The sequence below is a fragment of the Syngnathoides biaculeatus genome, chromosome 19 (genome assembly GCF_019802595.1).
Source record: "Syngnathoides biaculeatus isolate LvHL_M chromosome 19, ASM1980259v1, whole genome shotgun sequence".
NCBI lineage: Eukaryota > Metazoa > Chordata > Actinopteri > Syngnathiformes > Syngnathidae > Syngnathoides > Syngnathoides biaculeatus.
Window position 1 is genome coordinate 14,240,420 of NC_084658.1, and position 20,526 is coordinate 14,260,945.

Consider the following 20,526-nt stretch of genomic DNA (forward strand, 5'->3'; position numbering starts at 1 on the left):
CTCATTTTGTCCACCCCGCGTCCGCGTTCATGCGGTTGCCCCGCAAAGTCTCGTCGGGGTCTGAGGACGAGAGTCTTCATCCTGCGAGTGTCCCAACGTCTCAAACGGCCACGTCTGCTGGGACAAAATGAGAAAGAAATACATGTCATTAACTGTTACCATTACAAGTTACCATGTTGGAAATGTAATGTAATGTGAATTACTTTCTCAAAGTAAGATATAAAAATGTTTATTACTAAATGCATAAACATTATGATACCATATGTTACAATATAATGCAGTACAAGATTATGTGATAGATGGATTGCCGTCCCATACATTATGATTACATACTTATACAATTCAGGACTAAATGAAATACAACGATAGGAAGATAATCAGATCATTTCTGATATCAACAGAAAAAAATGTGATATTGTTTGGACACGAACAGTGAGCAATTTTAATGGCGAAATACTTTAATTTGGGAACATACGTTATAATGTCATTAGAAAAACCAACGAAGAAGAACACGGACAAAAATGCGCTTGGACTGACGGTGGCAGCTGCGAGTATAATTGTCATTATTAAAATTAATGACTAGTCGCCTCAGTGCGACACTTATAAAAAAAAGTATATCTATATATATATATAATTTTTTTTTCGCGATGCTTTCACGAAGTCTGACGCGCTCCGAGCTGAAGCCAAGTCAAAGTGGGGTGAGTGAAACAATCAAATAGCGCTATGCTAACACGGAGGTAGCTAACAAGTTCAAGGCTGCATTGCACTTTTCCACGAATGATTTGTAGCGTCTGTTTTAGCCTTCAGACCAACAGAAGCCTCAGTGATAGAAAAAAAAAAACAGTTTAACACTGAGCTAAAATGTTTTTTAGTATTTGGTTCTATATATAAATCTTTCATGTTCTCTTTTTACAATTCACAGGTGTGGTGTGAAGTTGCCTGTCGTACTGAACTATTGATTTCCGGTGCGTGCCCTTCAAAGTAAACAGGAAATCAAGGTAAAACGTGCAACTCTAAACCATTTGATGTAATAAAACAGCTGGAAATAAGTATTTAAAATTATTATGTAATATTTAATGATTATTTGAAACAATGAATATTAAATTAATTGATTTAATCAAACACACTTTTTAATTCGTAGGTTTTATATTGATACAGGTTATAAAGAATCCATCGATGCATTTTCTTAGCTGCTTATCATCACTATGATCGAGACCGGAATCACTCAAGTCAAATGATGCTCAACCTTATTGTATTGTACATTAAAATAAAACACCTATGCACATTAATGCCATGAAAACTGATCCCGCACATTATGATGTGATACAAACAAAATCAATTCTAATCTGATACTGTACTTGTGTATGATGGGTTGAGTTTTGATACATGTTGAAATACGACACCTAAACATTTGAGTACATGTTGAAATTTGCTCTTAAAAATGCAATAAAGGTATGTTACCAGACTGGTGGTCTTGACAATGGTGTCGTCCAGCGGGTGGTCCTGGAGCAGTCGCCTGAGGTGCGAGATGTAGCTGGAGGCCAGCCGCAGCGTGTCCAGCTTGGATAGCTTGGTGTCGGGGGGCACCCAGGGCAGGGTGGTCTTCAGCCTGGAGAAGGCTTTGCTCAGCACCCTCATCCTGGCCCTCTCGCGGGCGTTGGCCGCGTCCCTGTGCGACTCTTTCCCGCCCCCTTGGTCCGCTCCCCTGTCGCCCTCATCCTGGCCGGCAGACATGCCCGTCCGCTCCTTCCCGATGTACCCTTACTGTGTCTGTGGGAAATGGAGTGGGAACCCCCTCACAAAAGCAAAAATAAGGCTCGGGCTGCGCGACGGCTGTCATTTAAGAAAGCTGACATCTGGGCAACACTTTCCCCTCCCACCACTCAACAGCAATGCTCAGCCTTCACTTAGGGAGACTTTGCCACATTCTCCTAAAGAAAAAAAGGATGGATCCATGCACCCCAAGGGGTGCAAGGGTCACATTATGCTGAAAGGCATTGAAGGGTAAAATTTGGATGTTTCAGAAAAAAACTAGTAATGGGAATGTGGCGCACCGACTCGTTTGCATAGCATGAAAAGTATATAAATGTTTCTGTTGGGAAGTTGGAATCAGTGTGTTTTTGATAAGTGCACACCTGGTGGACTTTGTAATAGGGTCTGTTCCAATTGGGTATTTTGTGGGTTGTACTATAGAGCGGGTGAGCCAAATGGATGTTAAAGGTCCTACGTGGGATAAAAATGGTAATTAAGAATGATCTAAACCATGGATTCCCAGGCCATGGTGCACAAGTTCAGGACTATAATAAGTAATGGGGTCTGTTATTTTTTTTTTTTGGGGGGGGGGGTACTTGCATTTGAAGGGGTGTGCCAACTCTTTCACGAAATTAAATGGGGTGCATACCTTGAAAAGATTGAGAGACTGATCTACACTTGTGTCTGCAATACCTTTTTGATTGCGTCTCCCCCTCCGATGTGTTGTTGTTTTGTTTTCTTTTTTTCAGTTATAGAAATATCTTGAGGACCTTATCAAAAGTGTCTAATCCTGCGGGAGGTTTCACAGAGGGATCATGTTCCGCTCACGGAGCAGCTGTTTGCCGTTCCCATGACATCTGGCGCATTGGCATGACCAGGGCTAAATGTCACTCTTCTTGTTTCTTTTTGAGGGCCCGTACGGCCGAACACGAGTGACTGCGGAAGACTGGAGAAAGTCGTATTTGTCGTTGCACACCCTGCTTCTCACGCGCGAAAAGTGTGCAGGTTGTAAACGTGCCAAAACTGCTCTGAACCCGAAGGTCGCACCTGCGGGAAAACGGGAAGGTTTTTGGCAAGAATGTAGGAAATGTAAAGAAGCGTCAATTTAATACTTGGAAAGCAATGTGTCCATCGCATTGGGATAGCGGTTCAGAGGAAGACTTGCCGTTTCCTCAAAAACAGGCCGAAAGGTTCTGAAGGGGGTTCATGAGTTTTTGTTTGTTTGCTTTATTTATTGTTTTCTAACTAAGCGTTTCATCTTTTATTTTTCTTTTCAGAATCATCTTTTGTGTTGGTTGTTCACAAATTTTATTGGGAAAACCTTGAATAACAATATCGGATCAATACCATATTATTCGGTATCCTCTGCACGTACGAACTGTGATAAGGTTGCTGCGGTCCTGGCCCTGGGAATCATGAATCTCCTGGAAAGAAAGTAGTGATAAATATCACTTGACACCCCGACTCAAAGGCGGCGTGAGCATTTATCCTTCAGCAAAATACTTTAAAGAGCGAGACAGGTGCAGGCTCGTGATGTAATGGCCTTTTTAAACAATTCTAGCACGAGAAACTACAGCGCACACGTTAGTAGTTTTAAACATTTAATCACAGTGATCACGACTAAGTGTGGTTACATTGCGGTACTACATAGTACATCAAGTGATGCCTCGAGATAGGAGTCCCACACAGTAAGAGTTTTCACAATCAGCAGCAGTTTGGCAAATAATAAGACAAGAGGATTCAAGATGATTAATTCCATTCCCAGCGGAAGTTCAGTCAAATTAAATTTTAAGGACAATTGCACATAAGGAAAGCCAACTTAGCTTAAAGCTAAGAAGCAGCAGATAACACATTGACATGCCAACGTTAGCATCGATTGTCGTGATTTGAAAAAAAGCTGATTTTTTTTTTAACACCAACGTGTAGCAACACATGTAGACAAACAATATAACAATACTCACAGGCATATTTATGAGTAAAAATGACGAGTATTATACCATCATCCTGAGTCACAGCTGTGTGTGTGTGTACGCAACAAATAAGTTGGATGGTGTTTCAGGTTTTTTGGGAGTTTTCCTTGAGGAAATATTGTTATGAACATTATGAACATTTGGATGTCTTTTTAATACGCCTGCAGGGAAGAAAGCGTGTGCAATTTTTTCAACTAAATATGATGCGTTAAATACAGATAGAGTATTTTGACATTTGTGCATTTTTTTTGAGGGTGGGTGCCAGGGTAGAGGCGGTGTGCCACCTACTCCTAGTGGTGATTGAGTTTCATTTATAAGTTTTCGTGACTGACCTTGAAACATTTATTGGTTATATACATCCTTGTTTTGACATTTTTATTTATGTGCGTTTATTTGGAGGATATGTTCAGCGGAGAGGTGCATGCTTCAACTATGGCTGATGGGTTTTGTGTTTCATTTACAGGCTAGCATGAGCGATATAATGGTTCTATTGACATCGTTGTTTTGATATTTGTATGTTTTGGGGAGGGTACATGCAGGTGATGAAGTCTGTCAGGATGCTGTGGTCTTTTACTCTACTTTCCTACATGAACGTGTGTGGGATTTTTAGAATAGTTTTAAAAGTATATGGCCTCCCAGGGACTTTGCAGGCCAAGCACAGCAGAAGCTTGAGAAAAATCAATCCCATCGTAGACCTCCTAAGCAACATATAATGCAACGTGGTTTGAGTTTAGGTGATAACTGTTCTACTTTTCTAAACTTGTCCTTTGGGCTTGGACTCAATGGCTTTCATGAGCGGCACCCAGCGGGACACGCCGGTGCTGCTGGTGGTGCGCTTGGGCAGGCACAGTCGCTTCCAGGTGGTGCCACCAACATTGAGCGGGCCGTCGTACTCGTCCGCCTCGGAGGTAATGTCCATTTTCTGGATGATGAGCTTGAGGAGGTTGTGCTGCTTCTCTAGCACGCTGGCCATCTCCTTCAGCCTGGAGAGCAAATTTAGAGTATAAATCTTTTTTGGGGGGAGGGAGCTTTTGGGGGTCGATGGTGTGGGCCAACAATTTCGCGATGTTTAGGCAAGGGCACGATGCCATTTTGGTGCAGTAAATATATATATATATATATATATATATATATATATATATATATATATATATATATATATATATATATATATATAATATATATATATAATATATATATATATATTTTAAAATGACACAATTTGTTTTGATCAGGGGTGAGGGGGTGCACCAACTTCAGTGAAATATGCTGTGTTTTATGTAAGCTTTGTTCTCTGTAATGGTTGCGCTACCAAAACATTCATAATTTATTTACAGCCAAATGCAATAGATATGAGGAGACTTACTGGGTGGTGTCATGACCACACTTTCCACTAAGGGCCAGTAATCCATTAAAATTGCTGAATTTGGCAGTCATAGAATGGTGTTTATGTGAATGTAATCTTTGAGGTCCGGGAGTTTTTTTTTTTTGCTACCTGCACTTCTGCTTTTTGAGCTCAGCTTCCACTGTGGAGCAGCTTTGCGACGTCACAAATATTCGCTTCCACTCGTCGTTGGTTGCCGTGCTGCCTCCAAATAGCTGCATGATGATGTGCTTCAGTGGGCCAAGGGACATTGGTGTGATAAATCACAAGTATGGATTATATTTGTTTGCACGAATGTATTCACCTTGGAGCACTTGCGGTTAGGGTAGATGACGACGGAGGGTTTGTCCGCTCTTTTGATGAACCAGTAAGGCAGCTTGTCTTCCAGGGCGGTGTGGAGATCGATCTGGAATGGGATAAAATCCTCATTCACAGTCAGGCATTAAGCACATTATTTATGCGCTGTAACACTAATTCTTGCCAATCACTCTCATGCCGAGAGAGAGCCTGTCGTGACAATTTTACATGCTATCGTATCACATTTGTGAGGAACATCCACTCACAGTATGAGCAGTAGCACTGTGTATTTAAAAATGTTCCCAATCTTTTAAGGACTCGTGTTTGAATTTTGTCATACCCAACACTTGCTTGTTGCTACTATGATGTTTGGTGGCTTATGTCTCTGTGCTAACGATGCTTCTTGCCAATACATTACACCGTTAGAAAGCCTGTTTATTGCACTTTGAACCGTACCTTATTTGGAACAAATCTGTATTCACTCAAGAGCAGCACACTCGGGAATGTAAAATGTAACAAATCTTCTACGGACTCTTGTTATGAGCTCAACAGGCACTGACTATCAGTTGTCTGATTGTGGCCTGATGTGTACTGGATGGATCTTTTCTCTGTGGTAACAATATTTCATTTCAATATTAGTTATGCCATTGGAAAGCCTGTTCGTGGCCTGTTTGAGTGATGCAATATATGTCAGTGTTGTTTAAGTAGCACAGCAGCGTATGTAAAGTGGAAAACTCTTCTATGGAGTCTTTCCCCAAATGTGTTTTATCGGAAAAGAACAACAACCTGCATGGCTATTCTTTTCATGGCAGCATTTCTTTGCACTTCAGCGATGTCTCCGACTGCTAAACCAATCTGCAAGATCGAAAGGGACACGTTATCCCTGTGTTTCTTTACTGCATTAAAGCATCCAGAGAGCAAACTTACCAGCAAGTTTACGAGAACAATGGGCATGACGAGAACAAAGGAGACGAACGTGAATAATGTCAACGTGCTGAAAGGAAGCTCGTTTTTCAGATACGCGTCCAGGAAGTTGTTCTGGTAATTGAGTTCGCCCACCATCATCACAAATGATTGCATCATGGACAGCGGCAAGTTCTCGAACTCTCTCTGAAGGATAGGAAGAGAATATAACACCAATAGATGACGTGGTTACAAGGTTTAAATACGACACTCAAGTCGCAGTTGCCAAATGAGGATGAAAATATGGCTATTAAATGTAACTACTGCTTTGTGAGGGAAAGAAGCTAGCCATGAAGGATCATTTAGTAAAAATTCTTTGTGTTCAAGGCATCGTGTTGTTCTCAAACTCGCTGTGAAGGACAGCCAGAATGTGAACGAATGTAAAGTAATACCTCGTTTATCGCGGGAGTCACATTCTAGAAAACTCTCGCTCAATTCTGAATCTGCTTTGCACTGAATCATTCGTTCTACCTGCTCGAGCAGCAGCGCGTGGAACGCCAATGCAAAGGCCAGCAGGAGGAAAAAGAACAGGAGCACGGTCCGGTAGAACGTCCTGCAGATCTCGCCAAACATCACCACGTAGATGCCAATCCCCTCGAACCTACGGGAGCGATTATTTGCGGTCAACCACCAGTTGGCCTACAGGAAAGTGTCGGAGGAATCCATAATCTACATACCTTTGGAGATACAAGAGGAATGCGATCCAGGAGTTGAGGACTGCAAGCGCTCCCGCTTCCCAGTACCAGGAGCCCGACGCGTTGAGCATGGCCGGGATGATAAAGAGAAGCGAGTTGATGGCCGAAACCCAGTCAGCTTGGTTGGAGTAATCTTTTAAGTAGTTCCAACGCTGATATGAAACACAAGGTAGAGAAATTACAAGTTTCAGGTAGCGAGGGTCAGCAATGGAAAATGTAAGTTCTATCCAGCCCTCCAGCACAATCTTTTCAGATCATAAGGGTCTTGTGTCAAAGCCGGTTGATATAACAATCTGGGATAGCTGAAGTCAAAGAACAAAACTGCCAAGATGTCTGAGGTTGTTTAGCTCCGTGATCTCAACTCTAAGTTTCTCTTAGGTCTTTGAGCAGTCACTGTTTTCGACCAAGTTTTTGCATTCAACAAGTGATGGAGATTTCACGTCAAAACAAGACCAGATATTTGAGATAGCTTAGTTCTTTTCTGCGTTCTACCAGCAATCCTAACTATATGTTTCTATCCACTGGTCTTGCACTGATCTTTATTAAATGGTAAGGGTTGGTTTACCTGTTGTATTATCTGTAGCACTTCTTTCACAATGCAGTAGACATTCATGACCAGGACCATCACCATACAGAAGGACAGGAACAGACTTTGCTGCTCAACGCAAAGAAAATCCAATGAAATGTCTGTATGACCTTAATGAACTATAAAAAAATGGTTTGGTATCCTTTGGCTTTGACGTTACATTATGTACAGTGCTCGAGTAGCAGTCACTGTCATATGTACTGAATCAACACAGTAACATGGCTAGTAAAGGGATTTCGCAAACCCTGTCATTCCGATTCCTTTTCCTGTTTTTATTTCAGTCACTGGCGAGTTACACCAGATCGCAGAACACGCGGCGCTCAGGCAGCAGCCACCCTCGTTTACCTCCAGAAACAACACGGGCACCATGGTGATCCTGTGCTCGCCCGTTTCCGTGATGTTCATGGTGGGTCTCAGAGCCACAATGAGGTGAGTCAGCGGTAGCAGACCCAGCAGGTACATGAACATGTTGAGAATATGCGCCTTGCTCCCGTACGCCACCCTGCGGGATCAACGCAAAGATAGTTCGCAAGAAAGATGCACAAACGTAAGACGAAAGAAACACTCACCACTTCATGGACAGGTACTTTTTGCAGACGGGATGGTTGAGAAGCCCAATGCGGTTGTATTTCACCATCGCCTGGGAGAAATATGTAGGGAACAACAATACAGTGAACGCTACATTAACATAATAAAAATCTGTACTATGGCTATACTCTGGAGGCCCCGTTGCTCAGTGGTTAGACCACTGGTTTGATAAACCAGGGGTTGTGGGTTCATATCCCACTGGGGCCTCCACTCCCTGAGAAGGGTTGCGTCAGGAAGGGCATCCGGTGTAAAAATTGTGCCAAACATATATATGCGTTCATCTGAGATGATACGCTGTGGCGACCCCGAAAGGGACAAGCCGAAAGAAACCCACTATGGCTATACTCTATGCTAACAGTCGCTGTAAGTAACTAATTACAGTTTAAAATGAAAACAAGAATCACTATTTCAAAGGATCTGTGGTGTTTGAGGTCAAAAATCAAAACTTCAAGTATCTTTGGCATTCCAGTAGCCACTGTTTTCAACTAGTTTTTTTTTTAAAGTGATGGCAGTCGCACATTAAGTCAAGGCAACACTTTAGGTAGTAGTTGTTAAAAATAGGAAGTCTAATTTGGACACTTGTTTCTGTTGGGTGCTAGAGCAACAACTTGATATTTTGATGTCGGTTTTGGTTTAAAGCAAGATGTAAATTAAATGTATGCAGCCCGACATCTCTAAAGTAGCTAAAGTTTGTACGTACATTCTTCTATTTGCCACTGTTTTCCATCAGTAATTTTTACACAATCAAAGCGAACAGTCTCATGTCAAGCAAAATGTGTTAAGTAGGTCAAGTAAAACAAATCTCAAATATACAGTGATTATGTATCTTCGGGGCTCCAGCAGCCAATGTTTGGTCTTGCTTACGTTGAGTGCGGCTAGCGGCTGAATCCGGGTAGACTTATCCCCTTTCTTCTGCATTTCGAGGGGAGCTTGCAGCCAGCAGAAGTTGTATTCAATCTGTGGAAGGTGGACATCAGATTCATCGTCCAGGGAGATAACGTTTGGATCGGATTAACATTGTGGCTAAATTACGTGGTAGGCAGGGCAGTTGTGATCGTCCTCCGACTCCCTTACACTGCAGTCCAACAGGTGCTGCGTAGCAGAAATGAATGTTACATTACGTACTGTAGATGTGTGAGAATCACGAGAAGAAAAACCTTATAGGTCTCGGGCAGGTATTCAATCATGTCCATGATGGGGCATCGTTGGGATCCACCGACTTTAAATGTGGTCAATGCCTCTGCACACCTGCCGCGACAAACAAGTACTGTACAGATAACAGATCCATTTCTTTTTGGCACTCAATTGCCCATTCTTTCTCTCATGTCGAGGCAACGTAGCCAGTTGATAATAAAAGATCGGTAGATATTAGAGCCAAATATTGAAACTTTAGGTAGACATTTCTGTTAGGTGCTGGAGTAGACAATGTGTTCTGTTAATCATATTCATACAATATTGGATTACAGACATTAAGGCAAGAAAATGTTTTGGATAGATGAAGCCAAAAGTCTAAGAATAGGTATGGTTCTCTTCCGAGCTTGAGCAGCCACAGTTTTCCACCAATCATACCTCTCGCTGTCAATGACAGCGTTGACCACATCGTGCTTCCCATTCTGCAGCGCTTCGTGTAGGAAAGACGTGTCGCTCTTGTTCAAAACAAACTCCGCCCCTCGGTTCACCATGAGCATGGCTGCCGCCACATGGCCCATCCTTGCCGCTATGTGAAGGGCGGTGTTCTGTCGTGTCAGATGAAGTCCTTTTTAATACAGTCAACTTTTCAAGTGCGGGATAAGTAATTGCTCCTACCCCATCTTCATCTGTTTTATCCAGCAGTTTCAAGTTGGCTGATAACAGAATGTCCAAAGTTTGTGTGTATCCCTCAGAGGCTGCATGATGTAGACAGGTCCAGCCCTTGTAATCACTCCAGACAAACACAGGATATCTCAAGACTCTGAAGGGCGGTCCCAACAGTTTGCACAAAGATAGACAGTCTGCTGCTTCAAAGTCACCTCTGTGAACCACTACATGACCAAGTCTGAAAGGTGTGGTGTCATTTACCTGTGGAAAAGAGCCCCTCTACGCAGCAGTAGCCTCACCACCTCCGTGTGCCCCCCTCTGGAAGCCAAGTGAAGCGGCGTCAGGCCTCGCTCGTCACCTTCGTTGAGCAAGCGTGAGTCCGTGATGGTCTCCAGCAGTCGGTGACACGTATTGATACGGCCATACCTACGAGGGGAAAGGAGTTACGCCTAGAGGGTACTGTGGTCAAAGGAGTCATATTTGGGAAATTTAAGGCCAAACCTAACGGGTCCAGAAGAGAAATTATTCAATGGACTAGCCTCATAATCTGAGCACCTATTAAACAAACTGTGTGTGCTCCGAAAAAAAACATTCTAATGTTGTGAAAGATATTGTATTTTTGGAGAAAAGTAAGCTCTAATCTTTGCAAGACCAAAGACATATGTTGTTTGTTTAACAAGGGGAAATTCACATTTCAAAAAGTGGTTTTCAAAAAACAAAGCTTTTCGTCACACCGCATCAATTGAATGGCCACTTTAGCCACCACCTGGGGGCAGCATACGATAGACCAATGGATGTACTTTCAATGAGATATTCAACTCCCAACAGATCATCAGTACGGCGCTAATATTAGTCGTTGTCTTTAAAGCACTAAGATTTAAAGCATGCCCCATACTGGAAAAAGCATATCCCTGCTCATATATATATATCACATATGACTTGCTAATTAAATTTTGTTCCAGGCCTTTGGGTCAGTGCATAATAGAGATGTCAAGACCAATTAATTGTGAAAAAAGCTTTTTTGCGCAGGGAAAAAAAAAAGAAACAGAGACTGAAGCCAAAGGGGATGCTGAGGTAACGCCTGAACGGACTCATATTGTTCTTTTGTCCTCATATCACTGTTGTCCAATTAGGGAGATGAAACAGTTGGCTTTAGCCTGGGGTCTCTGAAGAGTCATATTTTAGCACTTATGCTCCTGCAGAGTAATTTTTCTTCTTTTTATTTCAAAAACTTTATTGAGAACAAAGCGTGGAGAAGTTGTCAAACTGCAGTAATCACCACACATTGTGAAGAATGACACGCGCCAAGAAAGGAAGGCGGTGAAAACCGTTTGTTTTTACTTCTGGTCCTGTTGGAAAGAAGAGAGTTTACAGAGGAAGATAAGGGCTGATGCAGTAAAGTGGAGCCTGTGGAGTAGAGGACTGCCTTGACCCGAAGCCATACTGATGCACGCAAGTCTCAAGAGACTTTGTGAGCGAGCACCCAAGATCCAGAAGACCCCGTTTATTCAACCCTCAGGGCTTCCAAAGCTACTCACTGAGCAGCAAAGTGTAGGGCAGACTTCTTATCCTTGGACTTGCACGCCAGGCCCAGCTGGCCCGAGAGGCCCAGCATGTTGCGCACCGAGTCGTGGATGCCCAGTCGGCACGCGTAGTGCAGTGGCGTGCAGCCCTCGTTGTCCTCGCAGCTCAGCAACGCCTTCACACTGCTACGCTATAAGATGAAAGGAAGAAGAAAAAAACTCATCAAAACGTGGATCTATAGGGCCGCGATGTAGCCCGTGGACGGATCACATCTGCGAACGCAGTCACGTGGCTAATTGCGAATGCTTACATAACATGCATCCAATCTAATGCTAAATGCAGATTGCATAAGTGATGATCTACTATGATAACCACAAAGACCGCACACTACTTGAGCTGAATGTCCTTGTTAAATAAATTGAGGTTTAAATAAGCCACACCTCCAGGACTGGACAGGCAAATCTGAGTGTGGAAATGTTTTTCAAGTTTAGGATATTTTTTGGGGGTTACAGTAACAAATTCAGAGCTTGCCCTCTTCACTCGGACAAATTTTTACCTGCAGAACATCTTGCGGCAGATTCTTCAGCCCCTTGGGTTGCAAGATGGCCAGATGAAGAAAATTGCAGCCAAGCCTGTCCTTTAGGTTGACATTTGCCCCTTAAAAAAAAAATTGAAGCACTATATTAAACGCAAATCATGTGCATCAAGCGTGTGTGTTTGGTGTTCTACCGTTGGACAGGAGCAGCACCACGGTTCTCCATGCCCCACAACTGGTTGCCAACAGCAAGGGGGGGGTTCCCTTACAGTCCACGGCGTTGACGTCCGCACCCTGGGGCAGACCACAGTTTCGAATTGGTTCGTTAGCTGAGTAGTTAATGACCGATGGCTATCATTCTGTCGCTTTCCGATCACTAAGTTTTTTCAGGGTGCACGTGGAGGAGAGGCGGTGCGCCAACGTTTTGTAGACTCATGACTCATAAAAACCGTACGTGAAATACACTAAACAAGCTGCATTGAAGCTACAAACATTTCCTTGCTTACCCACATCGTTTTAATTAAGTTAAACAGGACACACAGAACTATTTCCTGCCGGGGTGTTTGCTTAAATAATAACTTTACGAGAGGTCAACTTGAACTTGTTTTTTTCTAGCAACAGTAGATGGTGACAGATGGTCAACAAGTAATTGCAAGCTCTTTTTACAAGCTAATATATGTACTTGTAAATTTGTTCACATGTCACAGTGCAGCAACATGTATCCATATCATTGCAACAAATTGAAAGAATTCACATTATTAGGGACTGGGTCATATACACTGTATGGAGATGTTTACCAAAGATATGAGGTAGTCGGCTAAGTCCACGTGGTCAAATATTGTCGCCCTGAGAAGAAGAAGAGAAAGAGGTACTGTAAGGCAGGCACAATATACTGGGACATGTGAGTTTGTTGGCTAAATTTGTCATTGTGTGTATGCATAGTTGTTTTACAAGTAGGTGGGGAGTGAAAGAAATATTGTATGATTCGGATGCTATCATAATCATCAATACAACCATCCAAAAAAGAAGAGCCACTCATCCAGCTATATAATCTCTACATCTATCTGTCGAGCCATACCTCCGTACTTCCATCCATCAATTTATACACCCATGGATCCATCCAACTGGTCCTCCACCCTTCAGTTCCTTCTGAATCTCTCTCTGTACATAGTCCATTCATCCATCCATCATTGAATCCATTCATCTGTCTGCCTGTTCATATATCATCCCTTTAGCCAATTATCTATACTGCCCTTGATCCATGCATTCTTCCATCCAAAACCTCCTTTTGTCGATCCATATCACCCTTCCTCAATTTATCCATTATTTGTCCATCCATCCATCATCTCCTGGTGATTCATTCATTCATGCATGGATTCCTCCTTCCCCATCATCATCATCCATCTCTCACTCCCTTAACGAGTCCATATCTGTCCATTCATCCATCCATCCAGTCATCATCCATCCGTCTGTCCCAAGACACATCCATGTCCATCCATCCTTCCTTCCATCATCCATAACTGCCTTGATCCATACTCGTCCATCCATGCAACGTAGAATCCGTCATTCCATCGATATCTATGTCCATCCTATTGTTGATCCATTCATCCATTTTTTTCATCCAGGCCACTACCTTGCATCCGTGGGTTTCACGACGAATGTGCTTGTCAGCAGCAAATCCACACAGCCCCTGGGTGGTCAAAGACTCGTCAACCCTTTCTGGCTGCGTCGACAACTGTGTGGCCATCGTTTTTTTGGCCGGCGGAGCGGCCTCACCCGGCTGCCCTGCTCCGGATCCTGCTCATTATGTCGGGCAACGTCCGTTCAGTCTGCCGCCGCTATGTAAACTACAACTCCGTCTTGTGTTCATCGTGCCAAAACTGGATCCACCTGCTCTGTTCCGGCCTGCCAAACCTTCGATCCTACTGAGACGACTAAGTCTCTTTTTTTGCGCCGTTCAAGAGACCAAGCTCACTGCCAAAGCCAAGCTAACAGCAATCGGCGACTACACTGTCATCCGCTGTGACCGCCGACAAGACGGCAATGGCAGCGGCCTGCCGTTCCTGGTTGGAAACGACATCAGCTACCACCACGTCTCGACGCCTCGACCGACGCACCCCGATGACCACCTCGAAGTGCAATTGATCGCCGTCACCTCGGGTACATCGTCGATCACAATCCACAACATCTACGTGCCTCCTCAGTCGATCTGCACTGCAGGCTACACTGCGTCGCTCAGCCACTTGCTGACCACGGGCGCCCATTGTCATGAGCTTTGAAGAGGAAGTCGTCCACGTTGATTCCGAACGTCGTACCTACATCAACTTTCGTTGGGCAGACTGGGAAAACTTCACTGCCTGGTCTGAGGTCCCCTTCGCCAACCTTGCACCGCCCACCAACGTGCACAGAATCCTGTGCAAAGCTCGCCGCCGCTACATCCCTTGCAGTCGCTTAGCTCGGGTTCCGCCGTCTTTCCCGACTGCCGGAGGGCATCTCGCTGATGAACGCGACCGCTGCTTGCATCCAGCCCGATCGTAGCCGACCTCGTTGTCACCCTGAAGGCCCCTTTGCCTCGCATTGTACAGTTCTTCACGGATTGTAACATTCAACTGTCGGCGCCAAAATCAACTGCAACCCTCTTCACCAACTGGAACGCCGAATTCAACCTCGACCTTGGAATTCAAATCTCCGGCAATGAGATTCCAATGGTGAACCAGCCAAAGCTGCTTGGTGTGATTTTCGACACCCGTTTTACGTTTGCCGCACACGCGAAGGATGTCAAGTCACGGCTGCACGGCTGCATCAACGCCCTAAAAACACTCGGTGGCGCCTCCTGGGGTGCCAACAAAGAAGTGCAAGCCACCAGTTACAAAGTCATCGGCTGGCCCCTGCTTAACGATGCCGCCCCGATCTGGTCACCAAACCTAGCTGACAATCTTTGAAAGGAACTTCAGGCCAGCCAAAATGCAGCTCTCCGCTGCGTCACTGGCTGCCACCTGATGTCCTCCACCAACCACCTGTACGTTGAAACCAACACCCTGCCCGTCCGTCAACAAAACGAACTGCTGTCTAGGCAGGATTTGCTTCAATGCCATCGACCGGTTCATCCAAACAGCGACCTGGTCTGTCGCGTCCAACCACGGCGTCTCAATATCTACGGCGTCTCTCATTGGCAAACCGACATAGAGCATTTCGTCAGCACCAACGGACGGCTAGACGACCAACAATACAGGCGCGGACTTACTTAACTCCACACATCGACTATCACGAACACCAGGCTGGCCTACAAGCCTAACATTGTCTTTGGGGGCTACCTGCCTCCAATTCACGAAGGATGAACGGTCTGTGGCTCGGGAAGAACGCTCCATCCACGCCTAACTGCGCTCGAGCTTCTGTTGCCTGCTGAACAGCTACAAACACTGCCAAGACGACACAGTTGCTGACGTCTGCCCGGACTGTGGCACTGGGCCACACGATACGGAACACCTGTTCAACTGCCCGGCGTGCCCTACTACGCTCACGGCAGAAGATCTATGGCGGCGACTGACCAAGGCGGCCGCTTTCCTATGGCTATAACGCTTTCGCACGATTGTCTACGTTGACGCAGTAACACTGTCACGCTGGCTATCACAACAACAACCTTGCATCTATCCATTCATCCATCCATCCCTAGATGGGACAGCGGTACCTTCACTTAAAAATATTACTCCCTAATGCTGGTTACCTAAAAAACTCAGAAGTCAGGGTACCACCGTGTACCCCGCCTCCCTGTACATGTTCATCCGTCCATCCATCCATGTTGGAACTGTGCAGAAAGAAGTGTGGAGGGTGCCCACCTGTGCAGCGGCGTCTGACATGCTCCATCCTTGAGGTTAATGATGTCCTCCACTCGGCCGTGAGAGCACAGCATCATTTTGACCACCTCGAGGGCACCCTGGGTACACGCCAAGTGCAGCGGCGTCGACCTGTCATGCTGCACACCAAACAAACAACGCGTCGATTAAACTGAAGAATGTTATGTGTTGTAGGCCCAAGATGATCTCGTCTCCACACACACCGACGTTATTAAGTTTGACAGAGCAGACCAACATACAGGACTTGGTAGACACACATACATATACGGCGCACTTAGCGAAGCGTCTCCCAGACATGCTGCCAGAACACTGAAATATGTAACACAAGCCTTTAATGAGATAACCGGGACTGGCAGGAGGAGGCCACTAATTACACCGCAGTCTAAGTGGAGGTCATTTGTAACAATATAACACCGCACCGCACTCTCGTTCTTTGGACACTGGCCCACTTGCAAAGAACATCACTAGCAGATGGGCACCATTATAATGCTCTGCTAGTTATAATTACTGACTCATAATGACGTCCTTGACCTTGTGGATTTCATGTCGTACGCCGAACGGTCCGACTTCGCCATCGTGCTCCACCCTTACGCAATAATGAGAAGCTAAATCCCTTTTACTCTAGCATCTTTTATCTTACGCGGTCTACGTAGTTCAAATTAGGTGACAATCGTAAATAAATAAAACATCTTTTAAGGACCCTTGGCACTTGGTCAACTTGAATATATAACTGGTACTTCAGACCAAAGTGGCAGACTTTCTGTGTCTTTACGACTATGAGTTTGTGAAACTTTTATAGTTAGGTTAGGGTTACTCGTGTGAATTCTGGTAATGGCCAGAATGAGCCTAAACTGTCTGCTTCCAACCAAAAACACTTCCCAAATTTCACGTGACTCAGTGAATCTGGGGTCAGGGGCTGAATTTTCAAACAAGTTCCGCTAGGCGCTATCAAACTAGTACCTGTTTCTGGTCAATTTTGGCTCCCTTGACGATGCAGAATCGAATGGTGTCTGTGTTGCCGCCCCGCACAGCCAGATGCAGCGGCGAGCTATTGGATTTGTCCAGATAGTTAATGTGGTTTTCACCAAAGTGGCCTAGCTCCTCCCCTGTTGGCAGATAATTCAATCAGATGCAATATCATTAGCTTAAACTGATGAGAAAAAAAACATAAAACCCTCTGAAATCAGAATTTACAGTTTGTTGTTCATTGAAAAATATATCAACCTTGACATCTGCGACTATAGTTATCCCATCTCTTATTATGTTTATTTTCAGGGTTCTGCAGGGGTTGTCTTACCGGCCTTCAGGATGATTTCCAGGGCCTTTTTTGCGCCCGCGAATGCAGCCGCGTGCACTGCGAAATGGCCCAGCTTATTTTGTTTGCACAAACGTGCTCCGTGCTTTAGCTGTTGAAAAACACACATGTAACAGGAAATTTAGTGACCTTCAGTATATGGTTAATGACCCTCCAAATTTCTATAAACATTGAAAACATTGTTTTTCCTCAGTTGACATGTACCCCCGCATTTTGTGACCCCAACATTTTTTTACAGACCTGCAAAATTGATATGAACCCTGTAAACATTTTTTCTTTTGAAGTGTCCCTGCTACTTTTTTGACTCCAAATAATTCATGACTCTCAAGATTTTGCACCACATTCCCAAATTTTGTGACCACTTCCCAAATATTTTACTATTCTCTCAAATTGTTGTGGACCCGAAAGCTATTTTTAAATAATATCACTACCATATTTGGCAAACCAGACAATTACTACATGTAATACTTTGCTCTGGTGACATTTTTCCCCCCACAACTTTTGTGACCTCCAGCATTGAGCAACCCCAAAATTGTGCCCCACCAAAACATTTAAAAAAAAACAAAAGTTTTTTACATTTCATATGGAACTTTTGTGACTTCAATACAAAAAAAATCCACCCCTCGTGAAAAAAACGTGACCGTGGAAACATTATCTTTAATTTTATGTTTACGTCTTCGCGCTTAAAAAAAACATCACGTCGATGCTCACCAAAATGTCGAGAGCTTCGCAGTTATTGAGCGAGCAGGCCATCATGACCGGGGTGTTGCCGAGGTCTCCGGGTAGGTTGTAGTCCACCGTGCCGTAGGAGAGCAGCAGCTGCGAAGGGCAAACGCATCATTTCAGTCGGCAGCAGTGCGACCGATGCCTGATTGACTGGCGACATGTCCAAGGTGTTGCTCGCCCCAATGTCACCTGGGATTGACTCGCAGTGCCGCGAATTTACGGCGTGTGAATGCCAAGGCTGAGGCCAAACTTTTCATTAGGGGTGGGGAAAGCAACTCTGCTTTGATGGTTTATTACCTCTGCCAAGGAAAGTGAATGAATAACAAAATAGCCGTAGACGTTGGTTTTTAGCAACACAAAATTGGGGGTGGGTGGGGGGGGGCATGTCTATCATGACAAGATGGATAAAAATGTCTCGAGGAACCATGCTTTAAATTGAGCCCATTTTGGTTTTGAATTTGGAACAAATATTTTTGGAGTAAATTGCATCCAAAACAGTCTGAAAAGCGGAAAATAAAATAAAAATCAGTCCCTGACATGTGGACATATTTGTCATATCAAAATGCACCAAAAAGCCTCAAGGAACCATGCCTGAAATGGAGTGGGAAGTCAGCCATTTCGGTCTGAATTCGAAATTACCTCTTTGGGGGATAGTTACATGAAAAACAGTTCTGAAAGTTAAAAAAGAAAAAAAATCAACCCTCCAGTTTGATCTATCAACACAGATTTGGATGCTGCTGTTTATCGCAACAGGACACATGAAAACGTCTCAAGGACTCATGCCATAAACTGGGCAGGAAGTCGGCCATTTTTTATTTGAAGTGGCCCACGTGACCTTAGCCACACTCCCAAGTCGGGAAACGGGACTCACCTCCACTAGCCTGTTGTGTCCCTGGCTGATGGCCAGGTGCAAAGGTGACAGCAGTGCCGCATTGAGGACATTGGGGTCGGCCCGCAGGTCCAGCAGAACCCTGCAGCTCTCCGCCTGGTCCTTATCCACAGCCCAGTGGAGGGGCACGTCTCCGCGCTCGTCGCAGCTGTTCAGAGCTGGGTGGAAGAATGAGGACATAGACGAATGGATGAAAATGAATCCAACATCTCCACGTACGGACCAGGTGATCGATGACTGCAGTACCCTGGTGGCCCAGCACGCTGGTGATGAACTGGATGAGAGCGACGTGGCCCCCCGCAGCGGCGTGATGAACAGGGCCAGCTCCCAATTCATCTTTCTCACTTAGGACCTCAGGGCTCTTCCTCACCAAGTTCTCCAGCAGAGCCTGGTCACCCTGGTCGGCCAACTGGACCACAGAGAAGAGATGTAAACGATTTTCTCTTGATGCTTTTACCCCACTGCATGTTACACGTTTTTCTAAGAAATACAAAAGTCCTCATATAATTGAGAAGTGGATGTTGTTTTTTTTTTCATAAAATATGGCAAGATTTATTTGTAGTTAGAAAAACAATTGTATTTAGACAATAATAAAAGGAAATGTAGAATTGCAGCTTTATTTGTGTAATTTTTAATGCTCATTTTCCAGGATTTTGGAACGAGTAGCAACAGTATTGCGGTATTTTAACCCTACACTGACATTTGAACACAAATGGTGGAGCATCATGTAGACATACAATGAGTTACTTTACCTGTGAGTTATTATTACAGAAGTGTTACAGAATGCATAGCTTTGTTTATATTATTTAAAAAGTATATGTAAACACCTCACCTCAAATATACTTAGATGCGCCAGGGCTGGATCCTCATCTTCTACCACGTAAGTATAACAACTGGTTTGCCGGGCCACCTCCCTGCCGAAGTTCATCACTCAGCTCTGCGTTGTGTGTCACCGTACACAAACACGGGAATTGGAAACAATTCAGGATGTGTATATGTAGCAGATGTAGCTTCATTCATCGGCGCAAAAGCACCAAGAGGCCAGATAAGGCCTTAAGCTGAACTCGCGTGGAAATTGGCCCAAGCGACATTGTCCTTACCCCCAGAAGGACGTCCCGATCCAGCTCTTGTTCCCGAGGTCGATGTGGAGGAAAGCAATTATGTCCCTTGTGGCTCGAGCGGGAGGGGCTGGGGCTGGGGGTGGCCTGTGGGGGTCAAGGGGGCGCGTCCTTGGGGGATCCTGGGTGGGCGAGATTGTGAAAGGTGCTTAAAAGAAAGAATAGAATACTACAGTGAAACCTCGGTTAATCTCTTCCAGAAACGGACTAAAACGAATCGGAGGAAAACCAAATCTTAGCGGAAAGAATCAAACTGCAATTAATTCGTTCCACGCAAGCCTCTTTTCGCATAAATATATGATTTATTCCCCTCATAATACACGATTTGATGTTCATGAATGCAACTTCAATAATATTACTAGATTACAAATTGATTGTAAAAAAAATCCATTGTATACTTTTTGGGGAGGGGGCAAATATTTCTTGTACGGTCTGATTGCCGCATTTGTTTTCCTTTTTCAGTGTGACCGTGCACCTTTTACCACATCAATTGAATTGCAATTCCGTACTCCCATAAAAAATGTATCACATCC

General features: G+C 44.4%; 2 protein-coding genes across 5 annotated transcripts in view; one reads left to right on the forward strand and one right to left on the reverse strand.

Moving 5' to 3' along the window:
• The window catches only part of kcnb2b (potassium voltage-gated channel subfamily B member 2b), a 156,920-nt gene that overhangs the window by 71,343 nt on the left and 65,051 nt on the right, over positions 1 to 20,526 (forward strand). For all 3 annotated transcript variants that reach the window (XM_061806051.1, XM_061806050.1, XM_061806052.1), the window contains 2 exons: positions 923 to 998; positions 7,929 to 8,076. The gene's annotated coding sequence lies outside the window, so the exon portion shown is untranslated. The remainder of the gene's footprint in view (positions 1 to 922; positions 999 to 7,928; positions 8,077 to 20,526) is intronic.
• Positions 3,365 to 20,039, reverse strand: trpa1b (transient receptor potential cation channel, subfamily A, member 1b). 2 transcript variants are annotated; one of them, XM_061806048.1, is made up of 28 exons: positions 19,976 to 20,039; positions 19,708 to 19,812; positions 19,122 to 19,284; positions 18,858 to 19,033; positions 17,972 to 18,079; positions 17,243 to 17,351; positions 16,906 to 17,051; positions 15,928 to 16,064; positions 12,889 to 12,937; positions 12,286 to 12,385; positions 12,113 to 12,213; positions 11,571 to 11,746; positions 10,294 to 10,458; positions 10,042 to 10,156; positions 9,805 to 9,971; positions 9,393 to 9,483; positions 9,268 to 9,327; positions 9,100 to 9,192; positions 8,217 to 8,287; positions 7,993 to 8,149; positions 7,627 to 7,716; positions 7,044 to 7,213; positions 6,838 to 6,967; positions 6,331 to 6,513; positions 6,190 to 6,258; positions 5,411 to 5,512; positions 5,218 to 5,336; positions 3,365 to 4,705 (listed from the first exon to the last, which is right to left on the reverse strand). In XM_061806048.1, exons 2-28 carry the CDS (start codon positions 19,801 to 19,803, stop codon positions 4,477 to 4,479), a joined length of 3,372 nt encoding a protein of 1,123 aa, XP_061662032.1. In that variant the 5' UTR covers positions 19,804 to 19,812; positions 19,976 to 20,039; the 3' UTR covers positions 3,365 to 4,476. The 2 variants fall into 2 exon arrangements, with proteins under 2 accessions (XP_061662032.1, XP_061662031.1); XM_061806047.1 differs by having other exon boundaries at positions 10,042 to 10,186.